Consider the following 12,369-nt stretch of genomic DNA (forward strand, 5'->3'; position numbering starts at 1 on the left):
AAGTGAAGTGTTTCAATTTTAGTTTTAGGGAACATCCTGTAACTTTGTACAATTTGTTAACTTCCAAATTTTTTATTCGATATATCCTTTTTCATTTTAATTTCGTCTTAATTTTGGGTTAGATTTTTAGTTACTGTGTTTATAGTTTGTGTTAATACACTGCTTTTACGAAAGATATTTTATAGTCTGTGTTTCCAAAAATAAAATGTCCCACTATTGATCTTGTTGAATATTTTATAATCCTTTAAAATATATCTAGCATCAAAATTTTCAATACAAAGTTATATAGTTCAAATATTAATTAATCAACTAAACCTTCCTTACTAATATTATAAATGTGAATGTTTAGTTGGATGTTTGTTAGAGTTTGTAGCCTAAACGGCTGAACGGATTTCGATGAAATTTGGTGTAGATGTAGAGAAGAGTTTGGAAGAACACTTAGGCTACTCACTTTTGTTTTATTTAATTCCACGCGGATGGAGTCGCAGGCGAAAGCTAGTAAGGAGCCCTTATGGAGGGGCACAGTATGTGCTGCTCTTCCATACATCTCTATCAGCCGTCATATCTGAATCCACTCCTTTCTTAAGCATATCCTCTTTCACACAATCCGTCCATACTTTGTGTCCCCATCGTCTCGTCGCATAACATTAGTGAAATATAATTGTTTTTTTCAGCATTCTCATCATCTGTCATGAAGTCAAAATGTCCATAACACTGTGGATTATCGCTATCATAATCGTGTACACAGCAAGCCACGACATAGAGAAATGTGAAAAAATAAAAATAGGTTCCGAATTCTACAAGAGACAATTAGTCGCTACTATCGATGGTTACCCTACAGGATTAGTTATCGACCCTAGAACTGAAAACATGTTCTTCCTACTCCACAAAAGGAACTACACAAGAGGCATACATATACTGAGATATGGTGCTTTAGGTGTTCAAGAGATTCCTATTTCTGACGATTTATCAGGCCAATGTGTTGGTATCGATGTGTCTAATAATATCATCTATATCGGAACTAATCAAGGCATAACAACGTATAACAAGGATAAGAATCAAATCACATCTGAGAGACCAATCGGTGACGACGATGTTCGTAATATCTTTTTTGATAAACGTGACAATTTGATGTACATAACAACGGGTCCGCAGCATGAAATATTCAAGTTCATAAATGGTTCCGCTGCTGTCAAAAGATATGATAAAGTACCGAGGGCTTATAATTTCATTTTAGATGCTAAAGGTAACGCTTTCTACGAATACGTCGATGGTAGATTGTATTTCTTTTCAGTAGATCTTTTTGAACCAATTCAATATAAAGGTTTTACAAGAGAATTGAAATATATTGTCCAATTGAATAATTTTGACGAAGCTATTCTTGCTGTGAAGGGATCTCTTTATAAATTAACAACGAGAAGTATTTTCCCGGAGAAGATTGCACAATTGGGTATGAAAATTACGGCTCTTTTCTTTGATGCTAGAAATAATATTATTATCGGTACGAAAGGTAAGATTTATAGATACAAGCCGGTTGATAAGAACGATCCTTGCCCCCCTGATGACTATTTCCTGTCTAGTATTTAAGTGAATTGTATTCGACGATCTGATTAAAAATGTTTAATTTGGAATTGTTTTATTTTTTTTTATAAATTAAAAAGAAATGAATCTTAAAACATGTATTTAGAATTTTATTTTATTAAATAATTTAAGTGATTTTAACATTTTTATAAAAGCGAAAGTTAAGACGGATTTTTGATCATTTTTTGATAGTTTGTAGCCTAAATTGCTGAATGGATTTCGATGAAGTTTGGGACAGATGTAGGACAATTTTAAGAAGAACATATAGGCTACTTACTTTTTTAATTTCACGCGATCGAAGTGGCCTATCAACAACCAACAACGAATTCTTCTGAATACGTTGTTTGGGAAAGTCGTTTCGAAATGTCATTCAAAAAACGGTTCAAAACCATATAATAATTACTTAAGTTACTTTTATTGAAAGCACTAAAACAATAATTTATAAATATGTATACAATATCGAATGTTTAATCAACAGAATTGAAATATCGTAATATAAATATTGTTTATTATCTCATGTAAACAGAATAGATTGTAGACAAAACAGAGAGCGCGCACACCTTTGATTAAACTGTCACACTGTTTAGTCGCTTTGATTCCTATAAGCTTATATGGAAGTACAGTACACGATTTTTAGTGCAACTAAACAGTTGAAGGCTGCGAAACAATCGACAATCGCACAACTTATTCGATTGTTTAGTCAAATGCGCCCGCTGTAATTATTTGGCCAGTTATTTGGAGGTATGCAAACGGCTTCGTGATTTAGTCGACATCGAACGAATGGCATCCGATTTGACTTCTAAAAATTCTTTCAATTCATCAATAACCTCTGATAGAAGCATAGCTAAGAGGTTGTATTCGTAAATATTTTTATTATAACCGTAGTATTGTATTAAAGCCGCTTCCATACCATATGCTGTTGGTTTTGCGTCAGATTTAAATTCGAAATCGGATTTCTCACTTGTTCCATTCGCGTAAATGAAATAAAGGTCATTATCAGTCACAAATGGTACTGAATCTTCGAGAATAAATGGTGGTTTTGCTAGACGGACTGTATCAGGATGTTGAGGCAAACCTGTGATTTCTTTAACATCTTCACCGTTAAAAACAAACGGCTTCTTATCTTCACCGTAGTAATACAAATTGTTAGAATTATCCAAAACTATTTCTCTTGCTCCTACAACCTCGTTAACTCTCTCTTTCTTCTCACCAGCTTCAGTCACTTTAAATAAATCATGATTTTCAGTTAATACATAGATCACATCGCTTGCATTTTCTTTAGCAATACCGATAATACTATCGGTTACTGATCCGTAATTAACAGCTGTACTATCATTTTTATTATACACGTAAATACCATCTTTAGCTGCGAAGAAAACATCTTTACTATCATCGCTAGATGCCGCTGCATCTCTACCATTTTCTAGAAGTTTCTTTACCTTACCATCTTTAAGTACGTACAGACCTTTGTCGATTCTGTTACCAGATTTATCTGTGTCCGCTTCGACGAAGAATACTGTCATTCCATCATCATCATTCGTATCATCATCTTCATCGTCATCACCCAGATTAAAAGAATTGATGGGAACTAGGATGTTCACGATGTCGTATTTAGCTCTGTAAACAACAAACTCATCAGGGAAGAATTCTTTGGTGATAACAATGTGATCTGATTCCCCACTTTCTTTGCTTTCTTTGCTTTCTTTACTTTCTTTACTTTCTTTACTTTCTTTACTCTCTTTGCTTTTATGATGTCTAGGAGCAGCTACAGCCAGTCCAATTAGAAGGCATAGTGTTATTGTTGTTAGTAATCTCATCTTTGCCGACTGGAAAAAAATAATTGAATTATTGAACGCCAAAAACCGTTAACATAATTTGAAAAAGGAACATAACCTATTAAAAAAACAAAACAAATCTACATTCCAAATTCAAATTTAGAACATCTAATTATAAAGCTTTTGAATGTTTGGATGTAAGTAGATATCTCGTAAACTGCTGAACGGATCTCCATAAAAGCATAGATGTAAAGTCTGGAAGAACACATAGTCTACATTTTAACGGACGGAGTCACGGGCGACAGTTAATAATAATTTTAAACTAAAATACTATATTATTTAGCTGTACTCACCTCGATCTTCGAAGTATCAGCAGTAAATAATATGTTTTGAGACCTCAAATTATATAAACTGCCCATTATTGATAACTTGAATTACCGCTGACATTCCTGACCTCATTACATTATTATTTGACATTTAAAAATAACTCTTATAACGTTACAATAAAGTCTGAAGTAAAACAAACTTATATCTTCATTCCAGAAAATAATATGAATTGTTGACAGTGACATTAGATTTGAGATAATTTACTTGGAAACTATGTGTTTATTATTATAGCTGGGAACAACAGGGCGACTTCATCCGCATAAAATTAGGAAAATTTAATTTTATTGTTTACATTTGTCAAATTGACAATAGTAAATGTCAAAATGACGATGACAAACCATGGCAATTATTTGATGTTGGCAGCAACTTATGGTCTCTTTCCCACGTTAGGGTTTTTATACAAAATGTTTACCCCCGAAGTTTAATGGCGTGGCAATAAATAGCCTAAAGCGTGACGTAAGTGTAGGGCTTTTTATTAATAAAGGAATTATTCAAAAATATGGTGTAATTGCTGACATCTTAGGCAACAAAGAAGTGTGTGTTTACGCTTTATTATAATAGTATAGATAGATGGGTATTGATTTGTCTAAGGGGTCTAGTTTATTATAATATTAAGGGTTGGCAGTTTCCCGGCTTGTGGGAGAGAAATGTTAACAGTATTTTCAACTTTTGGTTTACAAAACAGTCAATAGTTATTAAAATTGGATGGGAAAGAGATAAAAAGGCGAAATTGGATGGATGTTTATTACTATAATACCAGAACGACTTTAGGATCGTGATAAAAACCACAAAAATTTAAAATGTAAAATAATACAGGCTAATTTTAACGCGCGAAGTCACGGGTAAAAGTATTGTTATAAGAAATCTAAATACCGCTATAATAAGTAACATCTGATAGCTTATAACCACGTAGACCTTTGTAGGTGTAAATTGTAAATAAAAGTTTTGTTTTGTAATTTTATTACATTGTTTTCCTTATCTCAGAAAAATAAGAACGCAATTATACGTTTATTTTATAAATTAAAGAATTGCATTGCGTATTTTGTTGGTTTAATTTCTTATAACACTTTTAATTCTTAATATATTTGGAGGTTAACATTTAAGACCGCAGATGTGTTAATAATTCCTAATCTGACCAATAGATGGCGTGAAACTATAATACTAAAGTAAAGAAACGCCATCTAGCGCCGAATAGTCGAATTTTGAGCATGTATGAAATTGAAAAATTTTAACAAAATATGTTGACTTTGCAAAAACTATTCGAAAGTTACAATTATGAAATAAAAAAAAAGAATTAAAAAAGATTTGGGCTCGTCCGGGATTTGAACCCGGGACCTCTCGCACCCTAAGCGAAAATCATACCCCTAGACCAACGAGCCGGTGCTAAGTAAATTGAAATAATCTTTCCAATACTACATTTCAAATATTTGAAAATTGCTAATATTTTTGAAAAGGGATAAAAAAGCTATTTTAGATTTATTTTTAACTATAACAATTCCAAACAGTTATAGAAATTATAGTTTCACGTTTTACAGAAATAGCATCACATTATATAATTTTAAGTTAACTTTCTTCTCTATTTTTTAATTCTCAATTTTACAATGTTAAAAATAAAATTGTAGTTAATTCCTAAAAGGAGTAAGTACAGATTTTAAAATTGTCAACACCTCGAATTCGACCTCTCGACCCTGTAGAATGCATAAAATGAAATATATTTCCCGCCATTTCTTAGTCGCGTAAAACATTTTGCCGCGCAAACATGTGTCAGAATTTATAAACGGTTTTTTATCGGTTGCCAGTTCCGTGAACGTTGAGTTTGTGATTTATTTATTTGTAATTGAGTTTTTATGTGCATTTTGGATTTAAAATTTTATGTAAGTATTAAATTGAATACATTTTTAATTATTAGTGTATTTTTTTATTCACAAAGCTAACAAAAACTTTTTTTAAATGCATTTATTTTAAATTAAGGTTATATTTTAACTGTTATTTGAATTGTATAGTTAAAAAAAATCCTACACAGATTTAACTGTTCGATTTTTCAGCTAAAACTGTTAACGAGTCTATCCTGCTGTACAGACAAACAATTGCTAATTTATAAATTAATTTAAGAAAAATAAAAAAAGTCTTTGTTCAAAATTACTTTTAAACACATGCACAGATTAAACAAGTTCAATTTGAAGGTTAGAACTACAAACTACAAACTAAAATGTAATATTATAAATGCGAAAGTTTAGATGGATGTTTGTTAGACTTTGTAGCCTAAACGGTTGAACGGACCTCGATAAAATTTGGCATAGCCGTAGAGGATAGTCTGGAAGAACACATAGGCTACTCACTTTTGTTTTTTTATCACGCGGACGGAGTCGCGGACGAAAGCTTGTAATTAAATAAACTGCGTTCATTAATATTAACAAGTTCCTGGTGTACAAGGAAATTTGAAAGTCTTGATAAACAGTAAAGATATACGCGTTGTTAAATTTGAACAAAGGCGGTTAATTTGATAATTACATTTTTATCTTAGAATCCAAGCAACATGTAATTTACTAGCCTTTGTAACTGCTTCCTATATTATGTTCTTGAGAACTGAAACGAATTTAACGCTAGTATTTCCCAAAGAGCTTCAAAAGTATATAGAGGAGGCATAGTTGACAATTCACTTTACTTTTCATCATACACTAATGGTTTAGTTAAAGTTAAAGTTTAGTGAATATTTAACGCCGGCGCCCAGAAACACGCTGTTTATTAATGGTTCCTAAATATTAGTTATAATAAAATATAGCCTATGTTACTCCCAGATAAATTACCTTTTTGATAGTGAAAGAATTTTTAAAATCAGTCCAGTAGTTTTTGAGTTATTTCAATACATACAAAAATACAAATCTTTCCTCTTTATAATATTAGTATAGATTTAATTTCACAACACTGTCTATTAATATATCCTTTAAAATATTATAATTAACTGTATTTTAATTAATTGCCAATAGGCGTCATTAAATATTGAATTATTTGTATTCTACTAGCTTTTGCCCGCGAGTCCGTCTGCTTGGAATTAAAAAAAAAGTGAGTAGCCTATGTGTTCTTCCAGACTATCCTCCACATCTATACCAAATTTGATCGAAATCCGTTCAGCATCTAAATTTTCGCATTTATAATATTAGTAAGATTTTGTAACACTTAGCGTAAACTTGACAACTGATATAGTACCTTTCAGAGAAGGTACCGGTGAAAAATTTTTGTTCTCTGTCTCTTCTATATATTTCTTAAGTCTTTGGTGTTTTATAGTATTCATACCTTTCAGAGAATTCAAGCATCTTTGAAGACGCTGTTACATATTTTAAATGACGTATTTGACCGTTTGATATATTTGTCAAAGTTAATTAAATCTATATATATAATAAAATTGGAGTGTCTGTAATATCAAAAGAAAAAATCCAGATTTCGGGAAGATGATGTATTTGCGTTGCTGATGACTATTTTTTTGTCTGTCTGTCTGTCTGTCCGCAAGTCGCAATTGTTCCGTGTAATCTCCGAAACGGCTGGACCGGACTTTTACTGAAGGGTAGCTGACATGGGCGGGTATTATAGGGTACTTTTTTTATCTCAATATTGCGTGGCCGAAGTCGCGGGCCGCAGCTAGTCTCACATAAGTCTATTTATTCCTCTTAAAGAACAAACGCATTGTAATAAGGCGCCGTGCACCAGTACTGGATATTTGTCATCTTCAATTCCCTGTGATTAAAAAGTTATAACGTAATCTCGTTGCTTAGTCCGTTTTTCAATAGTCAAAGGTTAGATCACCGCTGATTGCGTTGCATAACTTGCAGGAAGCATTTCATCAGAAGCTCATCCGATAGAACCGGAAATTAAGTTGACTATTAAGTTATAAGTATGTTCTTAAGTTATATGACCGTTGATTGCAACCGGATGTTAAGTTACACTCTTTATAGTCGTTCTTCATTAAGTACTTAATTTTTAGTATTATTATTTTAGACAGCTATTTTTAAATTAGCTAGCGTTCGCTCGCGACTCCGTCCGAAATAACTCTAATCAGCTTAATGTGCCTGTGTTTTTTCTTGTAGTCTATGTTCTACGTCTATGCCAAATTTCGTCGAGATCCGTTCACCGTTCAGGCTGTAAACTCTAACAAACATCCATCCATCTAAACTTTCGCTTTTATATAAATACTAGCTGTTCCCGTGCGACTTCATCCGCAGGAAATTATGAAAATTTTATTTTATTGTTTACATTTGTCAAATTATCAATTATAAAAGTCAAAATGACATGACATGATGACAACCTTGCTTCCTTAATGTTGGCAGTAACTTATGGTCTCTTTCCCACATTGAGGTTTTTATCCAAAATATTTACTCCCTATGTTTAATGGCGTTAAAATATATATCCTAAAGCGTGACGTAAGTGTAGGGCTTTTTATTAAAAAAAGGATTATTCAAAAATATGGTGTAATTGCTGACATCTTAGGTAACAAAGAAGGGTGTGTTTACGCTTTATTATAATAGTATAGAAATAGATAAGATAATTACTTTTAAAAGCATAATGTTTAAGCAAACTGGTTATAAATCAGGTTATTTTTACCCTAGTTTTTATAATCTTTCTTATAAATGAGGTTAATTGAGATGACTCTAAGTATAAATTAAGTTAAGGGCACAATAACTTGAGTTCGAAAGTTGTGTGCCTTGAACGCGGGTTATGGTTAAAATCTCGTTTCATTCAATACAAGATTATTGTTTGAATATTAAATTTCTGCTCACATAAAGTCATATTTGTTTAATTTCTCTTCATCATCATCCCCCCTTTTCCTATTAGGGTCACCTCCTAAATAACTCTACCATCCGTCATCTCGGTCACTCCCTTGATCACCTTTCACGCAATCCATCTCTTTCTACGTCTACCTCTACCGGTGTTACATAACGTTCTTCTTGTTACATGCGATTCATCCCTCCTCATGCCAATACCATGCTAACCTTTTACTCCTTAATTTCCCTACCACTGGGGGTAGTCTCAAAACTTCTAATTTAATCAATTCGCATTTCTACATGTAGTATCATCCGTCAATATAATAATACCATAAAAATATTGTATACTAGCTTTCGCCCGCGACTCCGTCGGCGTAGTTTAAAAAAAGAAAAGTAAGTAGCCTATGTGTTCTTCCAGATTATCCTCTACATATATATGTAGAGATGTAGATGTAGGCTTAATTTAATCGAGATCCTTTCAGCCGTTTAGGCTACAAACATCCATCTAAATTTTTGCATTTATAATATTAGTAAGATAAAATTTACTCCTTACGTAAGAGCAATTATGAACAATAAAATCAAGAAAGAAGTAACTAGGTTAATATGTCACGTTTATTTTTAATTGTTATTATAATCTGTAACATATACATGCGAGATTATATCACATAGTTTCTGATTTGACGATCACTTCCGGTTTGCGAAACGATCTGTTCACATGACATTTTGACATATATATCATAAGGCTTATAGTGTGTCTAAATAATTAAGATTAGTTTGATAAATGACGCATATGAAGTATCGAATTCAATTTATATGAGGTCAAATGCCATACTTAATAGACAGGTATCGTAGTGACGAAACAAACACACATAGCGAATAATTTTGAACTATCGATATTCGGTTTAAAATATTTTCAAACTCAACTAAAAATTTTATTTTCTTATTCACTAATTTAGAGAACAATTCTAGTATTGATTATAGTGTAGAGACAGCGATGACAGAAATAATAGCGAAATCCAATTCGATTACGTACGGCTGTAGTAGTAATAAACATTTATTTACTCACATTATTTGTTATGGTCATTATTATATTTGAGAACAGTTTTTTTTAATTCATAAGTTTTAACTATAAATCTAACTTCTATAAGAATAAAAATCGAAAATCGATAAGATTCATGACTGATTTTACGCAACCCATCCCTACTAAATTTGAAGTGAATTGTCAAACTAATTTAAATTATCTAGACACACTATAACACTGAAACGAATCTACATGTACTAATATTATAAAGAAGTAAGATTTGTATTTTTTAATTTTTGTATGTATTGAAATAACTCAAAAACTACTGGGCCGATTTCAAAAACTCTTTCACCATTAGAAAGCTACGTTATCAGTTGACAAAGGCTTTGTTTTATCTTACTTATTAATCATGCAAAGTCGCGAGCAACAGCGAGTCTATACTATTATTATAAAGAGAAAAGTTTTGTAATTTTGTATGTATTGTAATAACTTTAAAACTACTGGGCCAATTTCAAAAATTCTTTCACCAAACTATCGCACAACTTTTTAGTCTCGCTTTGATTCCTATGAGATTATTTGGAGGTACACTACTCGATGTTTAGTTGTGCTAAACAGTTGAATGCTGTGAAACAACCGACAATCGCACTACTGCGATAGTTTAGTCAAAGGAGCCCGCTCTTAACATTTAAGCAATCAGGCAATTACTTAGCCTGTCGCAAGCTGTTCCGCTTTTGTACAATGCCAATTACACACGAAACCTGGCCGATCCAATGTCATGGATATTTTTGTTAATGTAAAGAAGTGTTTTATGGCCAGTTTTCCAGCTACGTTTAACCTATAGCTAGTGTGTTTGGTCCGCTAAATACATGAAAAGCGTTATCGAACTTTCGTAACTTGAGTTTTACTTAATTTCCACCTTACACTAATGTATCACTAGATAATAAAATAAATGACAACATCAGAACACCAGCATTAATTAATTTACTAGCTTTCGCCCGCCACTCCGTACGAGTGGAATTTAAAAAGAATGTTCTATAGTTCTTCCAGACAATGCTTTACCAAAATTATCGAAAACCGTTCAGCCGTTAAGGCTACAAACTCCAACATCCATCCATCTATACTTTCGCATTTATGATATTAGTATACTATGTTGCGTCTCACTGCAACACCGGCGGGGATGAGGGGCGAAGGGGCCCTTTCAGCCCTCGTCCGTCCCCCGCGCGCCCTCACACCGCATCGGCCAGTTGCGCTTCGACTTCGATCGACCACAAGACAAGACATATACTTAATCAATTGCAACTTGTAACGATTTTGACCAATATATCGTTCAATCGAACAGCCTATCATTTATTTACAAACCAGAATATACAGTCCACCAGTAACACTATGATTTATTACGTTAAACAGGGTTTTCTGTATGTATGTATGTTAGAAGTTTAGCTTCAATGTTTATCTATTTGTCACTAAATAATAGATTAGGTTAAAATAGTTTATCTTAGGTATATGTACATTAAGTGAGTATACGAGTATCTTACTAATGTTATAAATGCGAAAGTTTAGATGGATGGATGTTTGTTAGCGTTTGTAGCCTAAACGGCTGAATGGATCTCCGTGAAATTTGGCACATGTTTAGAGCATAGTCTGGAAGAACACATAGGCTACTTTTTATCCCGGGATAAGTTACGGTTCCCGTGGGATTCATTAATTTAGTTTTTTAATGTTTACTTCTGTTTAATTTTTAATGTTTTTTTCTGCAACGGTTCAAGATATCTTATTGAAATTTGGCACAGATGTAAAACAAAGTCTGGAGTACACATGGGATAAGCTTCATCCCCGAGGTGTCAAGTTCCCGAGGGATACGTAGCTTTTTGTTATTTATATAGTTCGTATGTCTTCTAAAACCACGCGGACGAAGTCGCGGGCAACAGCTCGTTTCATCATTTTTAAGTAAATATCAATACCAAGTTATTAAAAATCTATCATTACACACAGAGGTTATTTTATTACATACGTAACTTTTTACAGAATACCAGTTTAATGGAAGTGAATGTACAGTTATGTCGAAGTTTAAACTTTAAAGTTAATCGACTTCAAAGTTAACTCTAAGCTGTAGATTTTAGTTTGCTGTTTTTCTTTTTGTAGATAATTATTCTGATAATTTAATATGTCAGTTTTATGAACCCTTGCTGCATAGTAGAGATATGGATAGAGATGGATGGTTAGATGAATAGATGGATGTTTGTTAGAGTTTATAGCCTAAATGGCTGAACGGATTTCGATATAATTTGGTATAGATGTAGAGGATAGTCTGGAGAGAGGGATGACGTATGATACAGTTATGTGGAGGACAAAAACCTGTTGCGTCACTACGGGAGTAGAATAATAATGTTAAGGTTAATCTCGAAGAATAGGCTACTCGTTTTATTTTATTCCTCGCGGACGGAGTCGCAGGCAAAAGCTAGTGGATTATAATAATAACATTTTTAAACTCTAATTTAACTATATCGTATATTTAATGCTGTAGAACATTGATAACTTAAAACCTCTATAACTTAAAGTATTTTGAGTTTCCCTTGGACTTTAACTTATCGAGGTTCTTCTGTATTTAATTCAAGACAACGCTAGGCTCGAAGATTGAATATATCGTCACCGGATCTCAGATAATACGGGTGTGCCCAATGCTTAGGCATTTATCCTTAACCAAGTGAATGGCGTAAGGCCGACATACACGGACCATTTTAAGAAGGTAATAACTTCGAACCATAAGAAATAACAAAGAAAGATGATTGGTTGCCAAATAAATCTATACAAATATTGTAACTAAAGTGGAAAGATTTGTATTTTTTAT

General features: G+C 32.7%; 2 protein-coding genes and 1 non-coding gene across 3 annotated transcripts; 1 reads left to right on the forward strand and 2 right to left on the reverse strand.

Moving 5' to 3' along the window:
• Window positions 1–702: 702 nt before the first annotated feature.
• LOC106099832 lies at window positions 703–1,587 on the forward strand. The gene has a single exon (XM_013278505.1). It carries the CDS (start codon window positions 703–705, stop codon window positions 1,585–1,587), a length of 885 nt encoding a protein of 294 aa, XP_013133959.1.
• Window positions 1,588–2,209: 622 nt separating this feature from the next.
• Window positions 2,210–3,800, reverse strand: LOC106099946. Its single transcript, XM_013278642.1, has 2 exons — window positions 3,710–3,800; window positions 2,210–3,407 (listed from the first exon to the last, which is right to left on the reverse strand). Exons 1-2 carry the CDS (start codon window positions 3,773–3,775, stop codon window positions 2,313–2,315), a joined length of 1,161 nt encoding a protein of 386 aa, XP_013134096.1. The 5' UTR covers window positions 3,776–3,800; the 3' UTR covers window positions 2,210–2,312.
• Window positions 3,801–5,050: 1,250 nt separating this feature from the next.
• On the reverse strand, window positions 5,051–5,122 carry Trnap-agg. The gene has a single exon. It is a non-coding gene; the product is annotated as a tRNA-Pro (tRNA).
• Between the last annotated feature and the right edge of the window lie 7,247 nt (window positions 5,123–12,369).

The sequence above is a fragment of the Papilio polytes genome, unplaced genomic scaffold (assembly GCF_000836215.1).
Source record: "Papilio polytes unplaced genomic scaffold, Ppol_1.0 DF824325.1, whole genome shotgun sequence".
Lineage (NCBI taxonomy): Eukaryota > Metazoa > Arthropoda > Insecta > Lepidoptera > Papilionidae > Papilio > Papilio polytes.

Excerpts from the sequence above, each read along its gene's own strand:
- LOC106099832 (XM_013278505.1), top strand. The coding sequence starts at position 703 with ATGTCCATAACACTGTGGATTATCGCTATCATAATCGTGTACACAGCA.
- LOC106099946 (XM_013278642.1), bottom strand. The coding sequence starts at position 3,775 with ATGGGCAGTTTATATAATTTGAGGTCTCAAAACATATTATTTACTGCT. Across the intron at positions 3,408-3,709 it reads CTGATACTTCGAAGATCGAG|TCGGCAAAGATGAGATTACT; the intron begins GTGAGTACAGCT and ends ATTTTTTTCCAG.